General features: G+C 41.7%; 1 protein-coding gene across 6 annotated transcripts in view; it reads left to right on the forward strand.

Annotated features, from left to right (window-relative positions):
• The window catches only part of TJP1 (tight junction protein 1), a 78,795-nt gene that overhangs the window by 16,271 nt on the left and 36,630 nt on the right, over positions 1-25,894 (forward strand). For all 6 annotated transcript variants that reach the window (XM_084293368.1, XM_084293371.1, XM_084293372.1 and 3 more), the window contains exons 2-4: positions 15,663-15,719; positions 22,222-22,346; positions 22,541-22,643. In XM_084293368.1, the coding sequence (XP_084149494.1) occupies positions 15,663-15,719; positions 22,222-22,346; positions 22,541-22,643 (285 nt within the window). The remainder of the gene's footprint in view (positions 1-15,662; positions 15,720-22,221; positions 22,347-22,540; positions 22,644-25,894) is intronic.

Below are 25,894 nucleotides of genomic sequence, written 5' to 3' on the forward strand. Positions count from 1 at the left end.
TTTCCTGAGCTGTTTCTTTACTGATTTCCAGTCCCATCTTCAGATTTCTGTGAGGACTCCCATCACAGTTTGCAGAGGACAAAGAAGTTACAGAGTAGAGCTTCATAAAATTTCCTTTCTGGTTTCTGTGTTCTAATTTACCTTGTGTTATGGGAGACACACAAACAGGGCATTTACCTTGTTTAACGAAGTTATTGCGAACTCCTACTGAAATCTGTCTGCAAGTGTGCAGCTGATTTTGTACAGCAAGGATAGCTTTATCAGTGTTTAAAAACTCTGGAATAAAAGCCTCAGTGTTATAAATAGGATGTGCATTTTCCCTAGCCAATTGTGTAAAAACCAAATAATAAATCAAGCTTGGATGGGGGACGGAAAAGAACTACTCCAGTGAAAAGGAACTAGACAACTGTATAATTACTCGAATGTTTGGATTTTCAGGTTTTCTTTAGGTTGTCTTTGGAAGTTGAAGGTAACAGCTTCTCCTGTACCCAAATTGGACTATGGTTCGCTTTCCAAATTAGGAAATCACCAAGATAGAGCAGTTCCCCCCCCCCCCCCCCCCTCAAGTTTAACCTTTCTTAAGTTCCTTTATCTTAGTAAAAGCCAGCTGTAATAGTGCTGCCTGGGCACATGAGCAGTCTCTGCTGTAGAAATGCTCTTCATGGATAAGAAGCCTTGGGACTTTCTGCGAAGTCATCAACTCCTCAAATTGTTTCAAAAGCCCTTAGCATTTCTTCTGCAAACCATGGCCCTCTGATAGCGTTTTCCATTGGACTGACTCATCAGACAGACTTGTCTGCTGCGCTGAAGCTGAACTTCTGAGGTTTCGTGCTCATTTAGTAAAGATGTTCCTTTATTTTTTAAATATAGCTGATTGTGCAGGTTTGTAGGTGAATCAGTTGTTTCCTTCTGAGTCTGTTTCTTGCGGTCATGTAACTTGATAGCTTTTGGGGCAACAGTTGAGTGAACAGTGGCTATAGCCTAGGATAAACAGGTAATTGGCCAAAATTACGCAGACATCTCAGTTGTTAAGCAAGAGCTTATCCAGTTTCTTCTCCAGCTGGTTGGATAAACAGCTAGAATGTCACTCGTGCTTTTTCACTTCAAAAAATGTGCTGAGTAAACTAAATGGACATCTGCCCATTGAGCACAGATGGGAAATACTTGCCAAGAGGTGGGTTTGATGGGTAGCGTGTCTGAGTAGTTCTGTGTAGACGTCTGTTTTCAAAGAATTGAGATGTATTGTATTACTGAGTTGTATTTGGGTTGAGAGCTTCACAGGGTGAGAATGAAATGATCTCTTCAAACCTGTACGGATAAAGCTTCTGTGAACTGCACCAGCAGGTGTCATAGATAGTCTCTCAGTACCATTTTAAGACAATAATAGTGTAAGTACTATCAGTAGTTTAAAAGTAATGACAAGTCTCCTAAAATGTGTTCATGTGCTATATGACCTGCCAACAGAAAGCTCTCAGTGTTACGTACAGTGCCGATAGGTCTGTATTTTCCTTGTCAGAAATTCTTGGTGGGTGTCAGACTGCTGCCAATATATTTGCTGGGATTTATTTGCATTTCTTTAATCTTCAGTAATTTTGGTGGCTTTCTGGGTGTTTGTAGGGCGTGCAAACTTTTTTTCCACTTCTCACTTTGAAAATGTGTCTACAAAGGCAACCAAAGCTTATTTAATTATGAGCAGTACTTTTGGTTATGTTGAATGCTTTTTCTTTTTTTTTTTTTTTTTTTTTTTTTTGGACCGGTAGTGACTTATGCTAAATAGTTTATTTCAGCACAGGTTAAAAGAACATGTTACCATAAACCTATTTTGGAGAAGGGAACAAACCCACGACCCCCTAAATGTGTTATGAAACACATGCAAAGCAAGGCTGCTGAAAAGCAAAAATGCCCTGTGAGCCAGCCAGCTGTACTGTTCCACCAGCCTCAGCTTGGTTGGTTCGGGCTGACATCCGAGTGCAAACTGTAGGTACTACAATTGTGTGTGTGTGTGTTCTGGTGGTCGTGGCTTTCTTACATGAAAAACTACAATTCTGTCTTGGAGAAGGTGGGTACCCGGTTCTGGTAGTAGAAGGAAAAAGCAAGTCTTGGCCATGTGGTTGTATTGTATCCTAAAAGTAAAGGATGTGTAAATAAATCTCAAGTCCTGTTTCTGAAAATGGCTTTGAAGGCATCACAACGATCACGTTTAATGATACTGCTGCAATGATGTGTGCTATGTAGGCATGTGGAATTACCTGTTGCTTGAGATAATGACACTGAGCTGCTCTGTGCCTGATGCTCTGCCACAGCCTTCCCTCCGCTTTGCAGGAAGAAGTTAAACCCTGCAGGAACTTGCCACTCGCAAGAAGCGCTGCGGTCCCATTGGTCTCGGTGTTTAAGCACGTTAAGTGTATGCGTCAACCTGCAGTGTTGATATGATACTGCTTTTGTTGGCTTTGGCCTTCTGAGAGTAAATATTGCTCAGGAACACTGACAGCTGAGCTGACGGGGCACTCAGGCTGGAGGTTGGAGAAGGAAGTGGTTCCAGAGCTCTCGGGAAGTGAAGGATGAAATAGGTGGTGATCAACATGATGTGCTGGTTAAGGGCTGACATACACAGAGCAAGGAAAACTAAACAACTTGCTGTGCTGTCGTACACAGTTTCCTAAAATATTTCAAGTAGTTTACATGTGAAGAAAAATGGAAACAGTATGGTCTGTATTTGCTCCTGGAAACTCAATGTTTGCTTTCTTTCTGACATCTGTTTCTCCCAAAATCATCTCTATGTAGCTAAATGATGACCCTGATTTACTTGCGGTGTAGTTGCAGTATGTAAAGCAGAGGTGGAATGGGAACAGAGCTGCAAAGTGTACTTCTTCTGTCTCATCTCTTAACAACTTACAGTTCTTCTAATAAAGAAGTCACATAGCAATCCTAAAATTATATTGCTGGTTTATTGAGACTCAGAAAAGACCACATGTCACAAAAATGACCTTCTGGATCCTTGACTTGTAGATACCAAAAGCCACGTGTGATTACTTTACTGTGAACCGATTGGAGTTAACATGCAATGACGTGTGAACAAATGTATTCAGAGGAGAAAAATGCAGCGATGTGGGATTGCTGTTTTCTGTCTTCTGTACTTGATTGCAAACTTTGTCACTCTTCAATGACTTTGTACTTTTTTGACAATTAAAGCCCTAACTTCCTTGAAAACATGAGGTTTAAAAAGGTAAAAGATGAGGGTAACTTCAACTTCAAGCTAAACTTCAATTAAACTTGCACTACTTATTTCCCCTGGTCTATAACCTTTGTCACTTGCTTAGAACTGCATTCAGAATGTACCAGTGGAGCAGAGCTGCTTTCTGTGCCACGAGGAGGAAGGGGTGCTGGCACACCAAGGGGTGAGCTGAAGGCTGTGTCAACTCCCTTCTGCTCTGGTTTGCAAACCCCCATGTCATGCTGTTACAGTTTTGACCCTTGTAGTTCTGAAGTACAGCCACAACTGCTCAAAAAGGGAGAGTTCTGCCCCGTGTGATACTTACCAAGTCCGAAGCCCATAATTTTTAAATTTGGTTCCCAGTAGTTAAAGAGGCAATTCTGGTAGAAGCGGAATGAATGTTTTAAAACAGCCCCCGTCATTTCCGCCTGCAGAGTTCTCTCGCCTGTTTGGGAATGTGCATTCCAGGCTGCTGATGGATGGGCACCATGCTGCTTGGAGCAGGAACGTCATCCTGCACCCTCGATATGCTCTTGGTCTTAATGTGCAGTGTGTAAGTTGTGGAAAAAGCAGCTACACTGCTGCATGTTCAGAGCTGCTGGGGAGGAGGGGGCAGCTTCTTCCACCTTGGGATTTAGATCCGCACTGACAGGGGCTTTGTGACCGCTTCGAAGGTTACCTTTTGGTTTCTGGGGGTTTTAAGCATCTGAGGCTTAAAGCAAGTGAGACTTTTTTTTTTTTTTTAAGGTAGTTAAGTGATGGATTGTGATCTTCAGTTACTTCTGCTTTTTGTTGTTACTTTAAGTGCTAAATTTTGGAAACAGAAGACCACAGAGAAAAGGCCTTGGAGTCATCTGAAAAACAGTCATTTTTAGTAGTTGCTTACTCTGCAAGTTTAGAAAGTTTTGTGAGTTTGACATAAAATGCTGTCTGGCAAATGAGCTACAGTGGTCAGAAGGCCTGAAAGGCCACCAAATGGCACGGGAGGAGATGTTTCTGAAGCGAGCCCTTCTGCTGTCTGGGCGGGCAGTCAGCGTGCTGCAAGGCTTCTCCCTTCCCCTGCTTTGATGTGCAAATAAGAAGGAAAAGGTCCTGGCTGTAAGTCCGTGGGGTGGGATTGGAAAAAGCATGGTGGTTATGTACATCCAAATATTTTCAGAGTTTAATTGGAAGCCTGTGTAAAGCCTCTGGCCCACAAATTACTCTGTCATTTTGTTCTAGAAGCTGTAGCCAATGTCTCTTCTACCCTGGCTTCGGGAAGGGAAGAGAAGGGGATGGGTTGGTGTCTTCTGAGGCAGCGAGTGCAGAACAGCTGTAGTGGTTCTTCAGCCTGGCATTCGTGGCACTTCGCAGGGATCTGGAGTGGGAGTAGGGCTGCAGTCCCCAATAAGGAGAAAATCCAAACCTCCCAGACCCAGGAAGCTGCTGCTGACAAAGGGTTTGCTTTTTTTTAGCTGAAGTTTAATATATGGCAATTCGCATCCAACTTGTTTTTTTTTGGTGAGATCTGCAAATTGGAAAAGGTTGTGAACCAGTGGTGTAGAGAAAGGCAAGGCTGGGACGGCTGCCAGTAGAAAATCAAAGAGGAGGATTATAATCAGGGCAGCTGTTTGCACTGGGCGGTATCTCAGGCCTGCTTTTATTGCCTCTTGTCCCCTCCTTGCTCCTCAGAGGAATGGGATTCATTGCTGCTGTTTGTTGCCACCACAACTTATCTCCTTAGAAAGGTGTTCCTGGCTCGGTTTGGGTGACAGGGTGACACTGCTGCCTCTGCACGTCAGCACGAGGGAGGGGAGAGGAAACTGCAAATGTCTTCCTGATTCTTCCTTGCTTGCTGATTCTTGTAGAGCTGCTGGTGTTTATCTTCAGCTTGTTGGTAGCACTGGGTCCTGAAGAGAAGGAAGCAGATCATTAAAAAAAAAAAAAAAATAACAACAAAAGAAGAAGGTGGAAAATTTGTATTTTTTCCATAAAAACATGCTCGTAAAACTCTCATTTCAGAAACCAAACCAAGGTTGTTACCAAAGAAACACTTGTATTTTTCAAACCTGAAGATAGTCAGGGTGAAGTTGAAAAACAAACAAAAAATAAACACTCCAAATAAACACACTATAACTGGTTGTAAAGAAATGGTGTGTTTTCTGCTACCTTCGGAGCGAGTTTCGTGCTCCCCGTGAAGCAGGCAGTGTTACGATGCTGCCTGTGGGTGTGTGTCCGGCTGTGCTCACAGCCAGTGAAGAGCCCACCCGTTAGGACTTCATCTTGCTTGTCTTAGCTCCTCTGCCTGCCTGCTCCTGCTGCTCCTCAGGAAAGCCATCGCCAGCCCCGATCCATCCCTGGTGCAGTTCAGAGCCCACCCTGAGGATGCCATAAACTGAGGTGGTGCTGCTCCTGATCCCTCTGGCAGGCAGCAGCCTGCAGGTGCTGGTTTTGCAATTGGGCGGGTTTGGAAAAGAAAGTTTTCTTTAAGTACTCTGCTTGCAGTGCCTTGTGTCTGCAGCAGCGTTGGGCACCAGCTCGGTTGTTTCACAGTTAGTGGGATAATAACCTGTCCTTGCCCTTCCCAGACCCCATTCACCCCTTTCCTGGAGTCATTTGAAACTGAACTTTGACAATTACTTCTGTTTTTCTCTCTCAGGAGCAGCTAACTTGAATCAATTTGATATGCGTGCGCTGAACAAAAGGGTGCGAGGACTGGGGACAGATAAGCACTTAAGCTGTAGCCGTAAGCTGCTTGGGTGGCTGGAGCTCAGCTGTTGGGCCGCAGGCTACCCGAGGCGAAGCAATGGCTCGCTGCTGACCGGAGAAGGACTCGCTTCTCCAGTGCTGTATTGTTCAGTTCCAGTACTGGTACCATTGACTAAGGTTTCCTTGTTTTTGTTTTTTTTTTGGCTTTATACATCTATAACTTAAAACCCTAGGTGGTTTTGAGTTTAGATCACTGCTATATTGTTTGGTTTGTAATCAGATGGAAGGACAATTGTGGCATGTTATTTTTTCAATTATTTAGTTAATAGTTAACGTGTTTCCTGAAAAACCACCTTTGCAAAGCTAGCAGGTTGGTGATGTCTGTGGGGAGCGAGACGGAGTGACAGGTGCTGTGACTAGGTTGTCAAACACTACCTCGTGTCTGCTTAAGCACGATACCTCTTATTCTTTTCAAGTAACTTATTTTGGAAAGCCAGGTAAATGGGTACTCATTTCGTAATGAAGCAATGCAAAACTGGGCTTTTTTTAGTAGGATGGGAATAGTTTTCTTTCATGAGGAAAAATATGTTCTGCACTTGGCGTGCTTGCCTGCTCAGCAAGTTGAGGGATGTTTGGCTTGCCCGTAGCCAGGTCAGCCTTCCAGGCCTGTTACCACCACTGGTGACCAACGCTGGTGACCTGTTGGGTACCTCATCTGCCCGTCCCAGTCCCGTGCCTCCCTCTGGCAAATGGGGCATTGAAATGCTGCTCCAATTCTCATTCCTCTTCTCTCGCTGACTTGTCATGTATTGATTTTTGTCTTCCTCTCAGTTTACAAGCACCTGACTTTAGGGGAGGGAGATACGGCTGTTGTGCTCCCTGTTTAGCATTTTTAAACCAAACTGTTTCATGCTATTGTCTCCTACTCCAAACAATTCATATTTTCTAACCAAATTAGGGTTGTGATATTGAATGGTATTCACCTTCTTCTCTATTCTTGACTCCTGTATTTCTGTATCCTTGGCTCTTAACTTAACCTCCTTTGAACGAGTAAAGTTAATGTAAGCTTAGAGTTGTAATGTGTGCTGCAGATGCCTTAGCAGCCCTGTGACTGCTAAAATTGTCTCTTCTGAACTGACTGTTACCCAAACTTGGGGGGTGGAGGGGGTGGTGACAAAGCCATCTGTGTGCTCTTGGTCGTCGAGGGAAGGGAAGGATGCTTGGTGCAAAACTTCTTGGTGATAGTGGTAGGTGAGAATCAGAGGAAGAAATTTTGAACCTATTTAAAAACAAATCCTACCACACCGAGTGACACATTTCTTCATACTGAGAATGAGGGGAAAAAAGCTAGAACATGCTGGAGTTCTGCAGCTCCTGAAGTACTTGTCAGCTGCTTCTACCATGCAAAAGGCAGCGTGTGTTTGTTGGATCCTTGCATTTCAAATCTCAGCTTCAGAGGAATTGGGCAAGTGAACCATAGCTTTTCTTGCTATGTAGTAGTTTTGGCCTTTAAAAAAAATTAAAAAATCTACATGTAATTTAATGTGTTTTGTTGTCAAATTGGAACATGGCAGGGCATCTGTAACTTGAACCATCATGCACATCTCTGAGATGTGCATTTGGTTTGAGTGATGCAGTGAGAGCAGCCCCCCTGTGCCTCAGTGCATCCTGCTGCTTCTCCAGAGGCTGTCATTTGGCAGACCTGCTGAGCCTACCACCTTGAGCTGATGTTTGCCAGGTGCTTGGTAACCACACGCAGCTTTTCTGGATTAAAAGCAAGGTAAGGGATGTTCTCACTTCAAGTGAGGTGCTCGAACACTTCGTCTGCTGCTCTGATCTCTAACTACATGATGGTAATTTTCAGTGTCCGTATCTTACATTTGTGAGTGCTTGGGCTTTTAATTTTTAATTAAAAAGTAATGTTGAGTTACATAAATCTGACTTAGGTTTCTTATATAAAACTAACACAGTATGATTGAGTTTTCTGTGATAATGATACTGTGTTCTCCTCCTCCCCCAGCAGAGAAAACAACCTGGAAGAAGTCCAGCTAATGTTCTTAACTGAGTGAGAAAACAGTAACATCGAGCTCAGTGTGAGATCAGGGACGGAGGCTGTGTCTGCAGTTGGGTGGTGGGATTTGGTTTCAGGAATGCAGTAGAAACGTGACTTAGATGGAATCACAGAAACATGAGGTTGGAAGGGACTCGAGAGGTCAGCTAGCACCACCATCCGCTCAGAGCAGTTCTCGGTAGGTGTGCCTGGGAGAAGGATCACAGAGCAGTGAGGTAGGAAGGGACCTCTGGAGATGATCCAGTCCAGCTCCCGGTTCAAGGCACTGCCATCTACAGCAGGCCGCCCAGGGCCTTGTCCAGAAGTCTTGAACCTCCTAGGACAGAGACGCCACAACTTCTCCGGGAACACTGTTCCAGCATTTGATCACCCATGTACACACATACAGAAACATCACGGGGGGAGTGGAGGGGAGGGATGTTTTTGAGAGTGGAAACTAGTAATAGTATGTGCTGCTTTTAAGCACTGGTGCTGAAAAGTCCTTTTCAAGCTGCAACATGAGATTTAAAGAATTAAAACATCAGATGGAGTTTCTCAAGGATCTTGTTTTTGAAGTGATTTGAAAAAAGTCATGTCTGAGCTGAGGTTTATCTTTAAAGAGAAGATAAATGCTTTCAATGGTATATTAAAACTATACCCTCTTTTTTGAGTCTTTATGTCCTAATAATAGTGTTCTAGATCAGCATAATGGAGAAATTATTTTGAGAAGGAAAAAAAGGTAAGCTGTGTAGGAGTTGTTTGTGCTTACCTGTGGTATCATTAATTTTTCTGGAAAAGAAAGCCAAGTGGTAAGCTGTATTTCTTCATAACTTTTCTGTTCTGTTGTGATTTTGGTTCCATTTTGCTAGTGTACTGGCCTGGAGTCATGATCCATGAAATGCTGCTTGCCAGCACTTTGGAGTTCGTGATCCTACACGATTTCATTGCCAGCTGGAAAGCAAAATGGAAAGAAGCAAAACAGACGAGGGTTCCAAACTCTAAAGTAATTTTCCCACGCTTTAGAGATGGTGAAACTAGTAAGCTTTGCTTAGTTGCTGGCTGATACCCTTACCAGGTTGTTGGCGTGGTGTTCTGGTATTCTTCAGCATCTGAAGTAACTTGACCTAAGATCGCTGAGATGCATCTTCACCTGGGTCTTTGTGTTCTGGTTTGTTTTGCCTCATTACAGAATTCCTGAATGTCAGCCTTCTTGCTCTACAGGAATAACAGCATTCAGCAGGCCTGTATCAGAAGCACTTCTACAAATACCGAGACAGAACTGGATCTCTAATCTAGTCTTGATTTATTTTTTTAATTTTTTTTTTTTTCAACGACATATTTCCCTCTAGTTTCTGTGTATTTTACTTGCTTAGGGATTTCTTAGAAGTCTGAAGAGTTTTGGAAGGAGGGTCTGCTGATTTATGTGTTGCACCCATGAGCAGTAACAACAAGAACTGAGCAGAGAGCTGTATTTGGGTGAGGTTTGGGCCTGAGCAACCATGACGAAAAATGAAGTCATGCTAAAAAAAGAACTTGAATGTTGCATAGGATGAGTTAAATATTGAGCTGTGGTTTTGGTTCAGAGAGGAATTTGCTTATAGCCAGAGCAAGAATTACTTAGAAAAAAATGATCAGGAAAACTAGCAGAAGTGATGGGTTGTAGAAAATGAAATACCTACACATTTATTAAAAAATAAACAAAAACAAAAACACACTTATTAAGAAATACTAGAGCAGGAAGCCATGGAAATTGTATTTATTAAGGTAATATTCTGTGGGGTGGGAAGTTGTTGTGGAAGTACAGGATGAATTGAGCAGAATGGTGAAACAGCCTAGCTATTACTTAAAAAACAAAAAATGCATCCTAGTTTTTCCTTGTCAAGGTTGTTCTTCGTTACATAAAAGATGCGTTTTTCCTGTTGTCTAGATAGTAGGCAGATACTGTTGTAGTAAAGACATTATTAACAGGAGCTTCTTCCAATATCACTATCAACAATCCTTAAGTTCAGTTGAAGTGGATATTCTGAATTCTGGAAATGCCAACGTGAAGATCAATTTTTAGGCTGGTAGGTTGTGCTGTATAGACTGCACCTTTTCACGAGGTATCCCGCTGAGTAAATATAGCAGTGCTTGGGAGGAGCAACTCTTGCTTACAGCTTGGGATCCATACAAGATAAGAAAAATGCTATTAAAGTAAAGGATATCCACGCTATGAAATGCGCTTTACCTTTTGGGTGTAGTATTTGTTTGAGAGAATAAGGCTGGCATTTCTGTTCCCAAAATAAATGATTGATTGTCACTTCTGTGCATGTATGCTCAAGCAGAAAGTGAGAGTGAGGACTGGGTTCTCAGCCTCAGCAATCAGTGAGAATTTTTTGCTCATGCACATCGTGCAAGGAAATGCCCTAGTGGGTGATTTTTCTTCCACTGAGCGTTGTCGTGTAGAAGATAATCCAGTAGCAACAAGGGTGGTGTTTGGCCCTGAGCTGCGCTGTCTGATCTCCCTTGTAAACTAGTCTGTCTCAAAAATACATTTGGGGAAAGAGTTTTTGCTCCCTCCAAAGAGTGCTTGAGTGAAGAAGCAGGAGTAGAGCCAGCTTGCCAAGTGTGGTGCGGAGATAGAGAGCAAACAGCAAGTGTCAGCAGTGTGGGGCTCGCTGTGCTTTCCCTGCCTCTGAGTCCCCACCTCTGCCTCTACCTGCTCCAGTTGCTGGTTTCCAGGATCTGAAGTAGCTTGGGTATCTCGAAGGTAGTCTGTGGAGTAGCTGTGGTGAGCTGTGTATCGTCTGTACAAAGACTGTACGAGACAGCTCGGACTGCCACTATTGAAATCAGATGCTAGGATTCTATTTTATTTGCAATAACTGCAGGGAAAGAGTGGTGGTGGCAGGGGAAACAAATATTTTTAATCAGCAAAGGCATTTATGGTGTCTGTGTATGACAATTGGAGAGAATCTGTTGAAATTTGAGGTGGTTGTAGTTTAACTGGGAGAGGACAAAGGTGAGTGTTTGTGGAAGCCCTGCCGGTCGGCGCTGCAGGCAGCGCGCTGCTCTGAGCTGGTGCTCAGCTGCTGTGCTGGGGGGAAATGACCTCTCCGTTCCCTGCATAACACTGGCTGAGGAAGATTCAGTGTTTTTTTTCCTATGAACTTCCTGAGGAAGCTGTTTGTTTTGTTTTGGATATTGACTTTGGGCATAGATAGTTTTATTTTTTTAAGCAGAAGATGAATACAGTCCGTGGGACACCCAAACAAACCTGCAGAAGTTGTTAAAACAGATCCCAGTGCTGGTTGTGAAACCAGAATTAAAAGGACTGTAAGAAGTGTGATCAAGATGCAGTGATTCTGCTTCTAACCTGTACAATTCTGAAGTTCAGCAGCGTCCTATTGCAGAAGTAGACTTCCCTAAGAATAACTCGGAGAACTAATTTTAGAAGCCAATGGAAATACAATGAGGTAGATAAGATGGAAGAATTTCTTCTGTTTTGACTGCATTTATATCAAAACATATGAACTGTGCAGCTACAGCTAAGAGGAAACTTTTTCTTTTCGAAACAGGCATCAGAATTTTTAATGAAATCTTAACTTCTTTTGACACAACTCGAGCTCTTTCGTAGAGCTCGACTGACTAAATGATCTTTTTTTCCTATTGTCTGATACAGCCCTTCACCAGTTTGTTCGTTCTTTCTTTGTCAAGCATCTCAAATAATAACAGGCTTAAACATTTTTCTTGTGACTTTATTTTTGTCTGGGACAATGAGGAATGCTTTTAGAAGTCATCATTTTATTGGAAGTAAGGGATATCCAAAAAGTACATGATGCCGCGAGCTTGGAGTGACAATAGTCCTCGTGTCAAAAGTTGATTGGAAGTGAGGAAGTAATTGCTTAAAAATTAACTGTGTAAAGAATAACAAATGAAGGTTTGCAAAAGCAGTTCAGTTAAAACAGGAGGTATTTCTCCAGTAAGCTCCCTTCAGCTTGCAAAGCAACGCTCAGAAACGATTCTGGCTTGGATTGCAGGAATACCTAGGAGTTGGGTTTCAGCCTAGCAGTCCTCTAGGTGCCGAAGGCTGGAGAAGGAAGTGTGAGACTGGAAGGAACTTCATTTTGGGCACCTCACACTATTTTAGGCATGAGATACTAGGTTCTGTAGCTGTGATTTAGATCTTTCCAAACAGAAACTTGAACTGTCTTCTCAAGCCTGCGGGCAGCCCGAGTGCTGCCGCTGATTGCAGCTTTCCCAACTGCAGGAGATGTGAAGCGAGCCCTGCTGGTGGGAAACACGGGAGTGCTGCACACACTGCCACTCAGCAGGGCTCTCCGCAGTGATGCTGGGAGGAATATCTTGATGCATAAGAACAGAATTAATCCTTTGGGGGAACTCAGTCCTCAGTGTGTGTTCGTGTACCCAGAAATACGCATGAAAAAAGAAGTTGTGGGAGATGAGGCATATTAAAAAAAAACAAAAAAAAAACACCAGCCTTTGAGAAGCAGCAAGGAAATGTGAGTGGGGGAATACTTTAAGTGCCTTTTGAAGCAGATCGTAAAGGGAGCTTTCTGAAAAGATATTTACGTTGATATACTCGTACCTCAGGGAAATATCAGAAACTTGAACAAGATTTTGTACTTACAGGATTCTGAGGAAATTGTAATCATAATTGCAAATGTTTTATTTGCATATTGATGAGCCACAAGTTCGTGTATAATTTTATTTCTTAAAAACAATCAAAACCAGATCCAGTTGCCATCTACAGAACTGGGAATGCTACTAATTGGCTGTATAAAGGTGTTCAAAATGAGCTTAAGGAAACAGTTTAGTAAAGCGTGAGTATAACCCAGTGTTACCACAAGTCATGATACCATCCTTCTTTGTATTACTCATATTCTTAATACATGTAGAGAACCATAGGCAACATACAATATCAGGAGTGCTCGAATTTAGCATGCTGCCAGTTGTCCTCTTGCATTTCAGAGATACTTCATGATTTCTGTTAGGTTGCCCAACCCTATAGTGTAGCATCTTATTCTCATGTCCTTAGTTTCTGGGGTGTTAGGCAGTAAGTAGGCTGTTTCCAGCCGAGTCTCCTCAGTTACCCCAAATCAGTGGTGGTAACACTGTCATGGGTACCAGGTTTGGCACCAGCAGGCAGCAGGGCTGGCAACACCCCTTAATTACAAGCTGTGTTTGCTATTTCTACAGATTTGGGAATGACTTAAGTCCTTGCAAGATTCCTGAAATTCCTCTGCTCCTTGAAGAGCAGAGCGCTACGTGGCTCTTGTTTAAGAGCAGCTTTACAACGGGGAGCTGGGCTGATGGGGAGCAGCGAGAGCCAGTCCTTCTGCCTCGCTTGGTAGGGCACGCACCTTGCTGGGGCTTCGTCACGCGCCTCTGTCCTCTGCGAGCAGAGGCAATTCCTTACAGATGGGAAACGGACTCACAGAAGCAGTTCGTGTTAAAGCCAACATCTCACCTCGGGCTGCCTTTGAACTGCTTTAACTGTTCTTGATTGGACTGTTTGGGCATGCAGAAAGAATGAGAATAAGACACCACTTGGTTTGCTATCTGACTAATGCATATTTGATGTTTCTGAGCCGTGTGAATTTGAAATGAATGTAACTGCAAAATCTGGGGGAGGCAGTAGCAGGAGATGAGAAGAGGTCGTGTGAGTGAGAAAATGGAGAACAAAGAAGGGAAGTGGAAAGACTGAACTTAGAGAAGAGAACAGCCTGCTGACTGAGCTGCTGCTTCTCCTATTTGGCAAGCGACCGCTTGTAGGAAGGCTGCTGGGCTCGGGTGTGTGGTGGGCAGTGGGCTTGGGGGCTGCATCGTCTTGCTGTGAGGTACGAAGTCTTCTCTCTGTTCTCAGAAGCACGTTGTGTACGCCACTTCCCTTTTTTCTTACTCGTCGTTTTGCAGTTTCTCTCATCGCGTACCCTTTGATGCTGGGATCCCAGCTCTCCCCCCAGCCCCAGCAGCGCTCAGTGGGTGAAGCTGGGACTTGCCAGGCTGGGCCGTGCCCAGAGCCAGCTGTGGGTGCCGCTGGGACTCCTGGGCCAGGTAGCTGAAGCTGAGGAAGTGCCTGCCGGGGCTGGGACAGATGTGAGAGATGGGCTTGCTGGTTAATTCCTCTAAGCATTGGAAGAACCTGGTGCAGGTAGAGCTGAGGCTGCCTATTTCCATTAAATTTCGTATTGCAACTTTTGCAGTCCTTTACTGGACTCCTTTTTCACCTCCTTCTGAATAGGAGTTACTTAGCTTGCAGAGGTAATTCTTCATTTGTTGAGGAGATGTTCAGCCTCAGAAACTCTTGCCAAAGCTAAGACAGAATGAGAGCATCAGAAATGGGGGAAGAAAAGCAGTATTCATTAACAGTTTAGCAAGCAGAACATTCTGTTTTGTTTCAAGGATAGCACCGCGTGTGTAAATTGTTACTGTTTTAAAATCGATCAGATCTGTTTTTAAAATGCTTAGCTGGAAAGTAAGAGTCTGCTTTGGGGCTAGAGCTGAGGGAATTTCTAATGCAAAGGGGCAATGCAATACTGGATGGGGGGAGCGAGGGGAACTGGTGGAATGAAGTGTCTGCCAGTTCAGTTGCGCCAACGCTTACAGGACAAGCAAACCCTGAAAGAGAAATTAGCTGTCAGGTAACACATCCTAACCTGCGAAATCAGAGCACAACATGTGGAGAGAGAAACTGCAGCTTTTTGGGGTCATGAGAATAATGCTGTTCGTAAACCTAGCTGCAAGTTCAGATGTTACAAAATTGGACCAAGTTTGAAAACAGGCTTGTTTCTAACTCTTTTCAGAGATGCTTTTCTTTAGTGGACTGCTTGCTTGCAAGAGGGAGGTAAAACACTGCATTCCTCCTGGTAAGGCAGAAAATGTAGCAGCAGGCTAGCAGGAGGCTTCATACTGTTTGCTGTGTGTTTCCTGCTGCCTTTTTACCTGTTTCTAAGCCTTTGGCTCTTCCTTTTTTTTTTTTTTTTTCTCTCTCCCGATCTCCCCCTTTCGAAATGTCTGTTTCTTGTGCTGTGTTAAATCATGCCAGTGTCTGTTCTTTTAAGCAGACATGTAGGTATGTAAATATTGTCATACTGTTACTGTTTAACCTTGTTCCCTTTCTGGGACCCTTTTTATTTCTGCAATTCCACTGTGTTCACCAAAGGAACTAGCGTACGCTGAACTGCAGTCTAAGTGACCTGTATGCATAATACAGTAGCACAGGTACTATGTCTAGGCACTCATGAGTTGGTGGCAACCTGCACGTAATTAGGATGAGCAAAAGGCAGAATGCTCAGAAAATGAAAACATCAACACGTTGGATCGTAGTGGGAAAACCGAAAGTGGGTGTTGGAGCAGCTTAATTTACAGTGCCCTTAATGAACAACCTAGAGCGCCAACATCATGAGCTTGTCCTTCCATTTAAACTTCTGAAATATTGAAGTTAAGAAATATGTACTTATTAGAAATCTATTACCTATTTTAAATCCTCGTTCCCCAGTCCCCTGGAACAAGCACCACAAGTTCAGCTGTGACTTCTAAAGGCAGGAAATACCTAGTGAACGAGCCAGCCAGCCCTACTTTTCTGTTATTATGCAGTATGAATATTAATGTTAATTTTGAGTGTAAGTTTTTATTTGTGGTACTATACAGTTATTACAGCTATTGACAGTGAAATCTGATCTGTGGTTGTTCTTTTTCTCTCCTTAGAGCACAACAATGGAAGAAACAGCTATATGGGAACAACACACAGTGACTCTTCACAGGGTAAGCTAATACAATTAGTCGTGTGTGCCTAACTCAGGATGCTGGTAAGCTTTGAAAACAATAAGAAAAAGCCAGATGTCAGGAAGTAAAAGAAAAGGAAACCGTCGTATTCCTCTGTTTAAATTTAGAAGTGTTGTAAAAGCTCTATTTGATAGTAGCTCTCTTCATCTGTTTGTTGGGCTTCTAAGACAAGCCTGCCTACAAATAACTAAACAAGAAACCAAGCTTGAGATTACTTCTGTGCATAACTGAAAGTGGTTAGAAACCAAGTGTCCGTGCATTAGAAGGTGTACTGTAACTGTAGTTAAGTTTTTAAAACTAATTGCGAAGGCTTAAAATAGTGCAGTTGAATATAACTAAATGTCTTCAAAAGTGCCTAAATTGCTTGTAACTTCTTAAAATCAGTGGCTGAAAATAGTGTCTGGGTGCACTTTGGCACCTTACACAAGATAACGTGTACTAGGAATCAGTGAATACAGGCAACTTTTACGTTCAAACTAACTCTTCTTATCTGAGTTGCTCTTAGGTACATCAGGAAGTGGTTTAATTTATCATGAAGCTGTACAAGAGAAGCGATAAATATGTAAAAATGAAAATACGTAGTAATACTTTTCTAGGCTACTCTTCAAGTTTACAGTAATTAGTAGGCCAACAAGTTCTTGAACAATAGGTATTCTTTTTATAAGTAATTGCCCTTTTTTTATTTTCTTTTGGAAACTGTGCAGTCATCCCTGGAAACTTTTTATATATTTTTTTTTAAACTTACAGATTTAATCAGTGCTGTTTTTATTTAAAAGGAGAAAAAAAATGGTAGCAATACAAGGCTTGATGGTAGTCTTAACGATAGCTCAGTTTCTCCAGAAAGGGTTATTATTCTGGTTAAACTAAGCATTAATTGAAGTGAAACCTGAAATTGAGTTCAGTCAGCATGCAAAAGAAAAATAAAACACTGAGATAACTTAACTTGAATGAATTTTGAAACAATAGGTTGGACGTAGAAATCACATCCTTGGTTTCACTTACAGTAAACAAAGTCAGAAAGTCAGAAGTTCTGGTACAGAAATTAAAGCGTGGTTTGATTATAATTCTCATTGATATATTATGTGGCAGTCTCTTGCCAACCGTGCTGGTTTAACTGTTTTGTTAACTGAGTACTTCTCATGTAGATGTTGAAGGCTGGTGGCAGCTATTGTTAATAACTTTGGTAGCAGGAATGTAACCAATTAAACAAACAAAAAACAAACAACAAAAAAAAACCACATTTTCTACTTGCCAAATACCAAAACTTTTGTGCTACTGTTAAACAAATAGCAGCTTAATTTCTTTTCAACACTGTGAAGAAGCTTTTCAGGAGAGTGCACATTTGTGAGGTTTTAGATTTTGCTTTTTATTTGTCATTCTTGTAGTGTTGGGTTATTAAGTAACCTAATTAAGTAATTAAGGCAGGTTATTAAGTAACCTGATTAAGTAAATCAGGTTACTTCTGTGTACCTGTATGGAGAGAAATACATCCAGATTTTAGCTATCCTCAAAGATAGCTGGAAGTTAAAAAGTTGGAACGGACTCAAAGCACCACTGCCGGGCTGGGGGGTATTTCGCAGTGTGAGTTCATCTCTTCCCATGTGAGCTACAGACCTGCTAGAGACCACCCGTTGTCTGCTATGTAAAACAATTTGAAGAGCTGAACCCGCTTTAGTGCGGGATACTGACAAGTCTTTTTTGGCTTAGCTGAGGGCAGTGAGCTGGCTGTGACTAATGGAAGGACTGACACTTAACCTGTACTGAACATGTACAGGGTGGGTGCAAGTTGGGCTTCACAGCATTAGCTTCCAGTGGTTTGGGGCTTTTTTTGGTGTACCCACAGAGCTCCTTACTTTTTTGAATGTTTGGTCAGTGTTTACCTTAGAACTGGAGGTAGACAAGTTGTTTGAGAAATCTCGTTGAGAATAAAGCCTTGGGAAGCTCCCTTAGAAGAGCCAGCACCACCTAGTTGGTACCAGCGTAATGGCAAGCACATCTTGGGGGTCCTTTATCTGTGCCACAAGGAAGCTACTGCACTACGATGCGCTGTGCCATTTCGGTTTGCTTTTTTTAGTGGTATCTGGTCAGAATTAGTTAACAAACATCAGTGGTGTCCTTACTCATTGTAGTTACCAGCTTTAAAAATAGAAGGCAAGTACAAGTATTTTAAGTAATACATGTGTGAGTCCAAGATGCATAAAACATTCTTGACTTCCTTTGTTCCTGTTTTCTGTGAGCAGTTTCTGTGCTGTTGGTAATTCCAGCACTGACAGTTTTATTTTGCTGAAAGCCTGTGGTGTTTTCCAAGGTAACTCCATTGCTCCCGTGCATGGTGCAATTGGATTCCTTCAGTTCTTTGTCTTCTGGAAGGCTAGACAAAACTGTAAAAGCAAAAAGTGGTTTTGATAGTAATCATCCCATTTTAGGAAAATAGTTACCACTTTGTGAATACCTTTTTAAATACATCTAAAGAAAATAAAAAGTGCATTAGCAAGTACTGCGTGAGGTGTTCCTACCATGTGTTCTCCATTGATTAGCTGTTCTGATACCTCAGACACTGATATATTACCTTCTAAAAATGCTTCTGCTTTTTTTCTTTCACAGGGCTCAGTTGCTGTATGTAATGTCTCCTTATAAAGCAATTAATAGCAGTTAGGAAGCCTCATGCACCTTGAAAGGATGCATGTTTTGGTTTTTGATGGTGCTTTTTTTGATCTGGTAGTGGTCCTTTAAAAAGATGATATAACACTGTGGAGTGTTTGGAGGATAAAGAGAAGGATTGTTTTATGTAGGGAGTTCCTCTTGAAGAATGCAGCTTCACTCACTTCTTCCTGTAGGGTTTCTTTCTTTGACCTTTACGTTCCAGAGATGATATTGCAAATTAGGGACAGAGTATACTGAGTCCCAGTAGTTGCAGTATGTATGTGTCAGTTCAGGCACTTCGTGTTTCTTCTTTTTTTTTTTTTTTTTTTTCAGATGTGAGACTTTTTTTTTTTTTGATCCAAGTGCTTCGGGTATCTTACAGAACCCGTAACGGAGCATATAAGGGATCTTACTGCTGTGATTTAACATACTGCTGCAATTCACCAACTACTGTTGATAAAAGTTGTTATATCCAATTCTGGGGGGATGGGGAAGAGGCTTGAACTTCTAGCCACCTTTTTTTGTTCCCTTTCTCTACTATACTTCTAACTTCTGGGCCTTTTATGTAGCTCTTAAAATACTGAGCCAGCTTCAAATCCAGTTAAAGCTTACCAGATAGCTCCAGTTTATCTTTTACCGAGAGTTTTTCTATTTTTATAAGGTGAACTCTAAGTGATTTGAAGGAGGAACCATGCACTTTGTGTCGTAAGTGGGATTTTTTTCATCCTTGGAACTTATGTTCTCAGTGTTTAAATACTAGATGTGTTTTTTAAACCTTGTAAAATAGGAATCATGTGTACATTGCTTCCTGCTGTTCCCATGCTGTTAAACTGATCAGGAGTAAAACTAAGATACCTGTCTGTATCTTAGATACTGTAGTGATCATCTTATTATTTCCATCTACTAAATCAAGAGATTTCTAAGAGCTAGGCTCAGTCTTACAGCTCTGAGGGCAGGTAAGTTTATCGTGTACCTCTGGGTTGATGGTAGGCAGCAGGATACTACGAGAAGTAGTAGGCAGAAGTTCACTGTAAGCTTCCTTATTTGAGCTTTTAGATTTTCAAAAAGATTCAGGGTTTGATTTGAACTTTCAAACTTGGGTTATTTCTTAAGACTTAAATTTCAATTGTTCAAAAGTCTTTTTACAGAGTGGTCTTCCTGAGTACTGCCTGCATATGAGACTGCATCCTTTCAGGGCTTCTTGAAGAGAAGAACTTGATGTTATTTAAATAGGAAACCAGTTGTCTTGTGTGTTTATGATTTAGGAAAAGATGACGTTTAAGTGAAGTTGGACCTAAATGTCATCTTTCTCTCTCTTTTTCTTGCCCCTTCCCACCCAAGTATAGTGCTAATTGAATTTTGGTTTCTACAGTAACAGGAGGGTGAAAGATTAAATGGTGGTGTGAGAAAGGGGAGAAGTTTTTGCTTTGCAAATGTTACTGTTTCGAAAAGTTGTGGTTTTTTTGCATGTTTTCATAGGCTGTTCTATATGTTGTTCTCGTGGAATGATTTGAAAACAAAAAACCTTCAGTCTGGTCATAAGGGGTCATTCTAATCCTTTAGACTGTCCTCCTGCATGGCACAGGTTTGCACTTCATAATTCTTGAATCTCAGCCATGATTTCTGGTTGATCTGGCTGGAATGTATTTGAAAAGATGTTCAGTCTTCCTTGAAAGAATTAAAATGAATGTGGAAGAAAGCTGTAAAGTATGTGCCCCCCCCCCCCGCACACTTTTGAGACCAACCTTATTTTATTCGTACCTGGCCACAGTGTTTGCTAACTGTTGAATTCCCTTTCTAAACAGTGCATCTCCAAATCCTTGTTTTAATATTGTATGGTTCTATTCACTGCTTGTAGGCTCAATCTGGACCATGTTTTTCTGACCTCTCTTCTGGGGGGAAATGGGGAACCTTTTTTTTCTTTTTGAGCAGTAATTATTGCATGTAAATCTGGACATTATACATAGACGGGTTACAGCCAGATGCAGACTGCTGTATTGCTTCCACTGTCATGGTAGGGTTATAAAACTCACTGTCAAAACTGGGTCATGTTTGTTGAAAATTCTGGAGAAGTCAAAAGGGGTAAGTCTTCCATTATGGGGTGCATGCTGGTGTGGAATGGACAGGAGAAATTGGCTGAAACCCATTCAGTGACTTGATACTCTGCACAGCACGGAATTTCAAAATCAATTCTTGAGCAGGTTATGGCATTTAAATGGAAATACCATTCTGATAATGTTTGTTTCCTGGGCAATGATGGGAGAGTGAGACAGTTTGCAGATCAATTACATTGAGAGAGTTTTTCTTACTCTCGCTGCTTTCAGGCAGCAATGCAAGCATCACTGTTATATCACAGAATCACAGAATTTCTAGGTTGGAAGAGACCTCAAGGTCATCGAGTTCAACCTCCAACCTAACGCTAACAGCCCTCCACTAAACCATATCCCTAAGCTCTACATCTAAACGTCTTTTGAAGACTTCCAGGGATGGTGACTCCACCACTTCCCTGGGCAGCCTGTTCCAATGTCTAACAACCCTTTCAGTGAAGAAATTCTTCCTAACATCCAACCTAAAACTCCCCTGGCTCAACTTAAGCCCATTCCCCCTCGTCCTGTCACCAGGCACGTGGGAGAACAGGCCAACCCCCACCTCGCTACAGCCTCCCTTGAGGTACCTATAGAGAGCGATAAGGTCACCCCTGAGCCTCCTCTTCTCCAGGCTGAACAAGCCCAGCTCCCTCAGCCGCTCCTCGTAGCACTTGTTCTCCAGGCCCCTCACCAGCTTCGTCGCCCTTCTCTGCACCCGCTCAAGCACCTCCATGTCCTTCTTGTAGCGAGGGGCCCAAAACTGAACACAGTACTCGAGGTGCGGCCTCACCAGAGCTGAGTACAGGGGGACGATCACCTCCCTCGCCCTGCTGGTCACACTGTTCCTGATACAAGCCAGGATGCCGTTGGCCTTCTTGGCCACCTGAGCACACTGCTGGCTCATATTCAGCCGACTATCCACCATCACTCCCAGGTCCTTCTCTGCCTGGCAGCTCTCCAACCATTCCTCTCCCAGCCTGTAGCTCTGCTTGGGGTTATTGCGCCCCAGGTGCAGGACCCGGCACTTGGCTTTGTTGAACTTCATGCAGTTGACCTCAGCCCATCGGTGCAGCCTATCCAGATCAAAGCATTTCATATCTTGAAATGCTTAACAGGAATATGATTTCATAGGCACTGACCTCACTGTAGTGGCAGGTCACCTTAGAGGGAAATTACTGAAGCAAATTACTTAATGTGCTGAGAAGATTCTGATATATTTAGTGGTACAAGTGATGTTGGTATTTTTCTTAATACAACCGCAGGCTCAGTTCCTATTGTGTGCTGTGATCCTGTCAGTTTCTGAGCTGAGTGAGGTCAAACTGAGGAAGTGCCATAATGTGAAACCTCAAAGAAAGTGTTGCAGGAAGTGGCGAAGCAGCTTTGAATCTGTGTCTCAACACAGTGGTATGGTGTGTTGGGCTTGCTGAAGATTAAGGCGTTAGTGATGACCACCTGGGGCACAAGCCATAAAAATGTGGTTGGGATCAATTAATATTCGGTAGTCCAAAACTTTTCTCTGCCTTCTAGAAGTGAATTTTTACTTCAAAAACAAACAAAACAACAACAACAACAAATCAAACAAAAAAAACTTGTTTCTTTATGGATTGCGTGGCATTGCATGGTTTGTTATTCCTTCCTTCTTCCAAAAAGTCCTATCCATTGCATAGGAGATCTCTGTGTTTGACACAGTAACATGAATTGTAACTGTATAAATAACAGAAAACACATTTATTTCTCTTGTTAAATTATAGGCCCCTGGATTTGGGTTTGGTATTGCAATATCTGGAGGAAGAGATAATCCTCATTTTCAGAGTGGTGAGACATCGATAGTTATTTCTGATGTGCTGAAAGGAGGCCCAGCAGAAGGACTGCTACAGTAAGTGCCAAACTACACCCGCATTCTAACTTGGGGCATGCATCTTTGTCAGAGGTAGCTTAACCTCTCGATTGTTGTGCTCTTAAGATATCTATAAGTGTTTGTATAGTAGGTTTATAATGTATGTAATTTTTTTCAGGTATGCTCTGTCCCCAGTATTTTTCACTGCATGTTGTAATTTTTTTTCTTTTCAGAGAAAATGACCGTGTTGCAATGGTTAATGGCGTTTCAATGGATAATGTTGAGCATGCATTTGCTGTTCAGCAACTGAGGAAAAGTGGGAAGAATGCCAAAATTGTAAGTGAATGTCTTGAAGACCTAAGTGTCCTTAAGTTCAGAAGCTATAGACCAAGAGTGAAATAGTACAGTCTGCTATGAATTACATGCATGATGCAAGGTACTTAAGTAATACCTACCAAAATAGCTGAGCGGAGTGGTGTTTCAGGTTTAAGTGATGATTTGGCCCATGGGTCACCCAAAATAATATTATAATATGAATGATCATATTTGGGTAGCATGGCAATAGACTTCTTTTCTTTACGGTAAAGTTATTCTCAGGCTGCCAAATATTCAATTTTCAGCTTTGCTTAATCTTTCTCTGCTTTCTTGAGTGCCCTTTTATCAGGTTTTTCCCTGGCTACTGTATGCTGAAGGTCTTTACCTCCTATTCAGACAAACATAGTTCTTATACTTAGCAAACAGTGTGCCAAAGTAAAGTATAATTACCTTAATTCCTGTAATTTTGTAGGCTTATTCAAAGTGCCAGGCTGGCTTTTGAACGTTGCTAAACAGAACAGATCATCACTAGATGGTAGCAGTCTGTCTTTCCATGGAAGTTCTGAGAGTAGTTTTTATGTTACAGAAATAGTAGAATACAAAAATCACAATGCTTAACTTCTGAATTAAGCAAAACAGGGTTTTAGGGCTTGTAGAAAAGCTTTTGTGATGATGGATTTCAAGTGCTCTTGTATGCTTCAATAGTGTTGCAAAAATTGTGCCGTGTTTTGCATTTGTAGGTTTAGCAATTATTTAAACCTTAGACAAAAGACTGTGTGGTGAGCTGTGCAGGGCTTCTGCTACCTAAATGTTTTCTGTGATGTTCAGCTGGTGTATACTTTGGTGGTAGAAATAGTTTTTCTTTTTTTTTTTTTTCATTTATGCAGAGAAAATCAATTTATAATAGAACTTCTTGTATATTTGCTAGGTGTTACAGAATTAAACTTTCTAGACAGAGTCAGGTTTTATTTTGGAAATGGCCATCTACATTAGTGCAAACTGACTTGGAACTTTCATCAGGAATGTTTTCCTCTCCCTGTGGCTGATGTAAACGTGGCTTTGGAAGGTTGGCAGGCTTCAAAGTTACGGAGAGTTGATGTCAATAGCACACTGAGAATACAATAGTTATTTTAAAAACAAGTTTTTAGCAGTACCAGTGACTGGTTTGTGGGTTTTAGCAAAGAGAGAGGGTATTCAAACACGCAACTCCGTGAAAACAGAATATTGTGCTGTGCTGCAAAGGCTGTAGTTCTTAGAGTTTTTTCCTCTTTGTGCAGAAGGAAAATGACTAATATGCTTCAGCAGAAGGCTAAAACTACCCTGTTTTAAAAAAGTGCAATGGGTTCTGGTAATCTGTATTGATGAGGTTTCTCTATTTTTTGTATAGAAGTTCATAACAAGAAGGCAGGAGTTCAGAGCCTTCACAAGTACGTCTATTTTCTTTTGAGCCTTTGAATTAGTTTGGCCTCTGACATTTGGTAACAACATTAGAATTACACAACATGGAATCTGTTACATGTGAACAAGGCAAATTCTGTAAATCAGTCTTGAGATTTTATTCTGGACTTGTTATGCAGTTCCAAAATTACTCTCCAAGAAAAGAAATCTGGTGCTACGATTTTTTTTCCATTTTTTGTCTCCTAAAAGACAGTATATGGGCTGGGGATTCTATTGTTTATTTAGACCAGAATATGTCTGCATAATCCTGGATACAGAACAATGAAATATCTTACTTGGAACTCATTGGTAATCATCTTCCATTGTGGGATTCTGTTACTTTTTTGTTAGACAGCAACAGGTTCTCAAGAGATCTTGTTAGAGAGAGTGTACCTAGGCTTATCCCTTTGTAGTGATAATCTCGCCTGACGTGTTTGTTTTTCCCCTTCAATGATAATTAAGTAGACTTAATTAGTAATCACGGAATGGTCAAGGTTGGAAGAGACCTCAAGATCATCGAGTCCAATGTATGTCTGTAGATTTCATCTGTATACATAGAATCATAAAATATTCCAAGTTGCAAGGAACCCACAAGGATCATCGAGTCGAATGCTGGACTCCACACAGGACCACCAAAAAATCCCACCATGTGTATGAGAGTGCTGTCCAAATGCTTCTTGAACTCCAGCAGGCTCAGTGCTGTGACCACGGCCTTGGGGAGCCTGTTCAGTGCCTGAACGTCCCCACAGTGAAGAACCTTTTCCTGACTCCCAACCTGAAACTCCCTTTACCCAACTCTGTTCTGTTGATTGATTGATTCTCTACACATCAACTGTCTTGTGGCTATAACTAGGCATTTTGTAACCAGCAGACCTCACATTCACAGGATAGTTGAAATCTATACTTTATAGATGCAGAAGGAGAAGTCTGGAAAATGTCTTTTTTTTTTTTTTTTTTTAACTGTTACATGTATTTGTTAAAGGCTAGCTACACATCCCACGCTTTGTGGGATGTCATGACTATCACTTTGAATCTTTTAGTCTTGTATAACTTTCCCCTTGTGTAAAGGATTCCCGTTGTCATGAGCTTACAGTGATCAGACTTGGGATGAGTGAGAATTTGGGTTTTCCACCAGTCCCAAGGGGTTGGCAGTCCAGGAACTGAATATTTCTTCCCAGATGTATCCTAATATAGCTTGCAAGAGTAAGTTTATTTTAATAAACAAGAATGCGTTTACAAAGTTCCTGATGACATACTAGGAGTGTTTTCTCTACCTCATATTAGTTTAAACACAGCTAGCTACTTTAGGATAAATGGATACCTGTGTGTCTAAGTGGAGGGTTTATGTGGAAATGGGTGGAAGCTAAAAGCGATAAAGGCTTTCAGGCTCCTGAGGAACAAACTTGCATCATGTATTTAATTGCTGTTGTGAAAGAGAAACTAACTTAGTTTTGGCATTAATTTTCATGTTGGCCTATGAATCTCTTCCACAGCTGCTGATTATCACTTGAGGAAAGTCATGGCCCATCTTTATTGCTGAAAGGTTTTCTCTTTTTAAAAGAAAAGATCAACAATAAAACCCATTTAAAAAAAAAATAAAAAAATTAAAAACAAGAGAAACAAAATGACAACAGCAACAAAAAAGCACACCTTGATGTTAAGACTCAATTTATACACAGTCAATATTAAAATTACTTCATTGTTTCTGAATTACACAGTTGATCTTGGCTAGCTTGCATTTTGTAAGCAACTTGCATTCTACAGTTGCAGAATAAAGAAGAATGATTCTTTTATGTTTTGATCCTGGAGAAATTACTGCACTACTTTAGGAAAAA

This window comes from Netta rufina (assembly GCF_964035555.1).
Source record: "Netta rufina genome assembly, chromosome: 11".
Taxonomy (NCBI): Eukaryota; Metazoa; Chordata; class Aves; order Anseriformes; family Anatidae; genus Netta; species Netta rufina.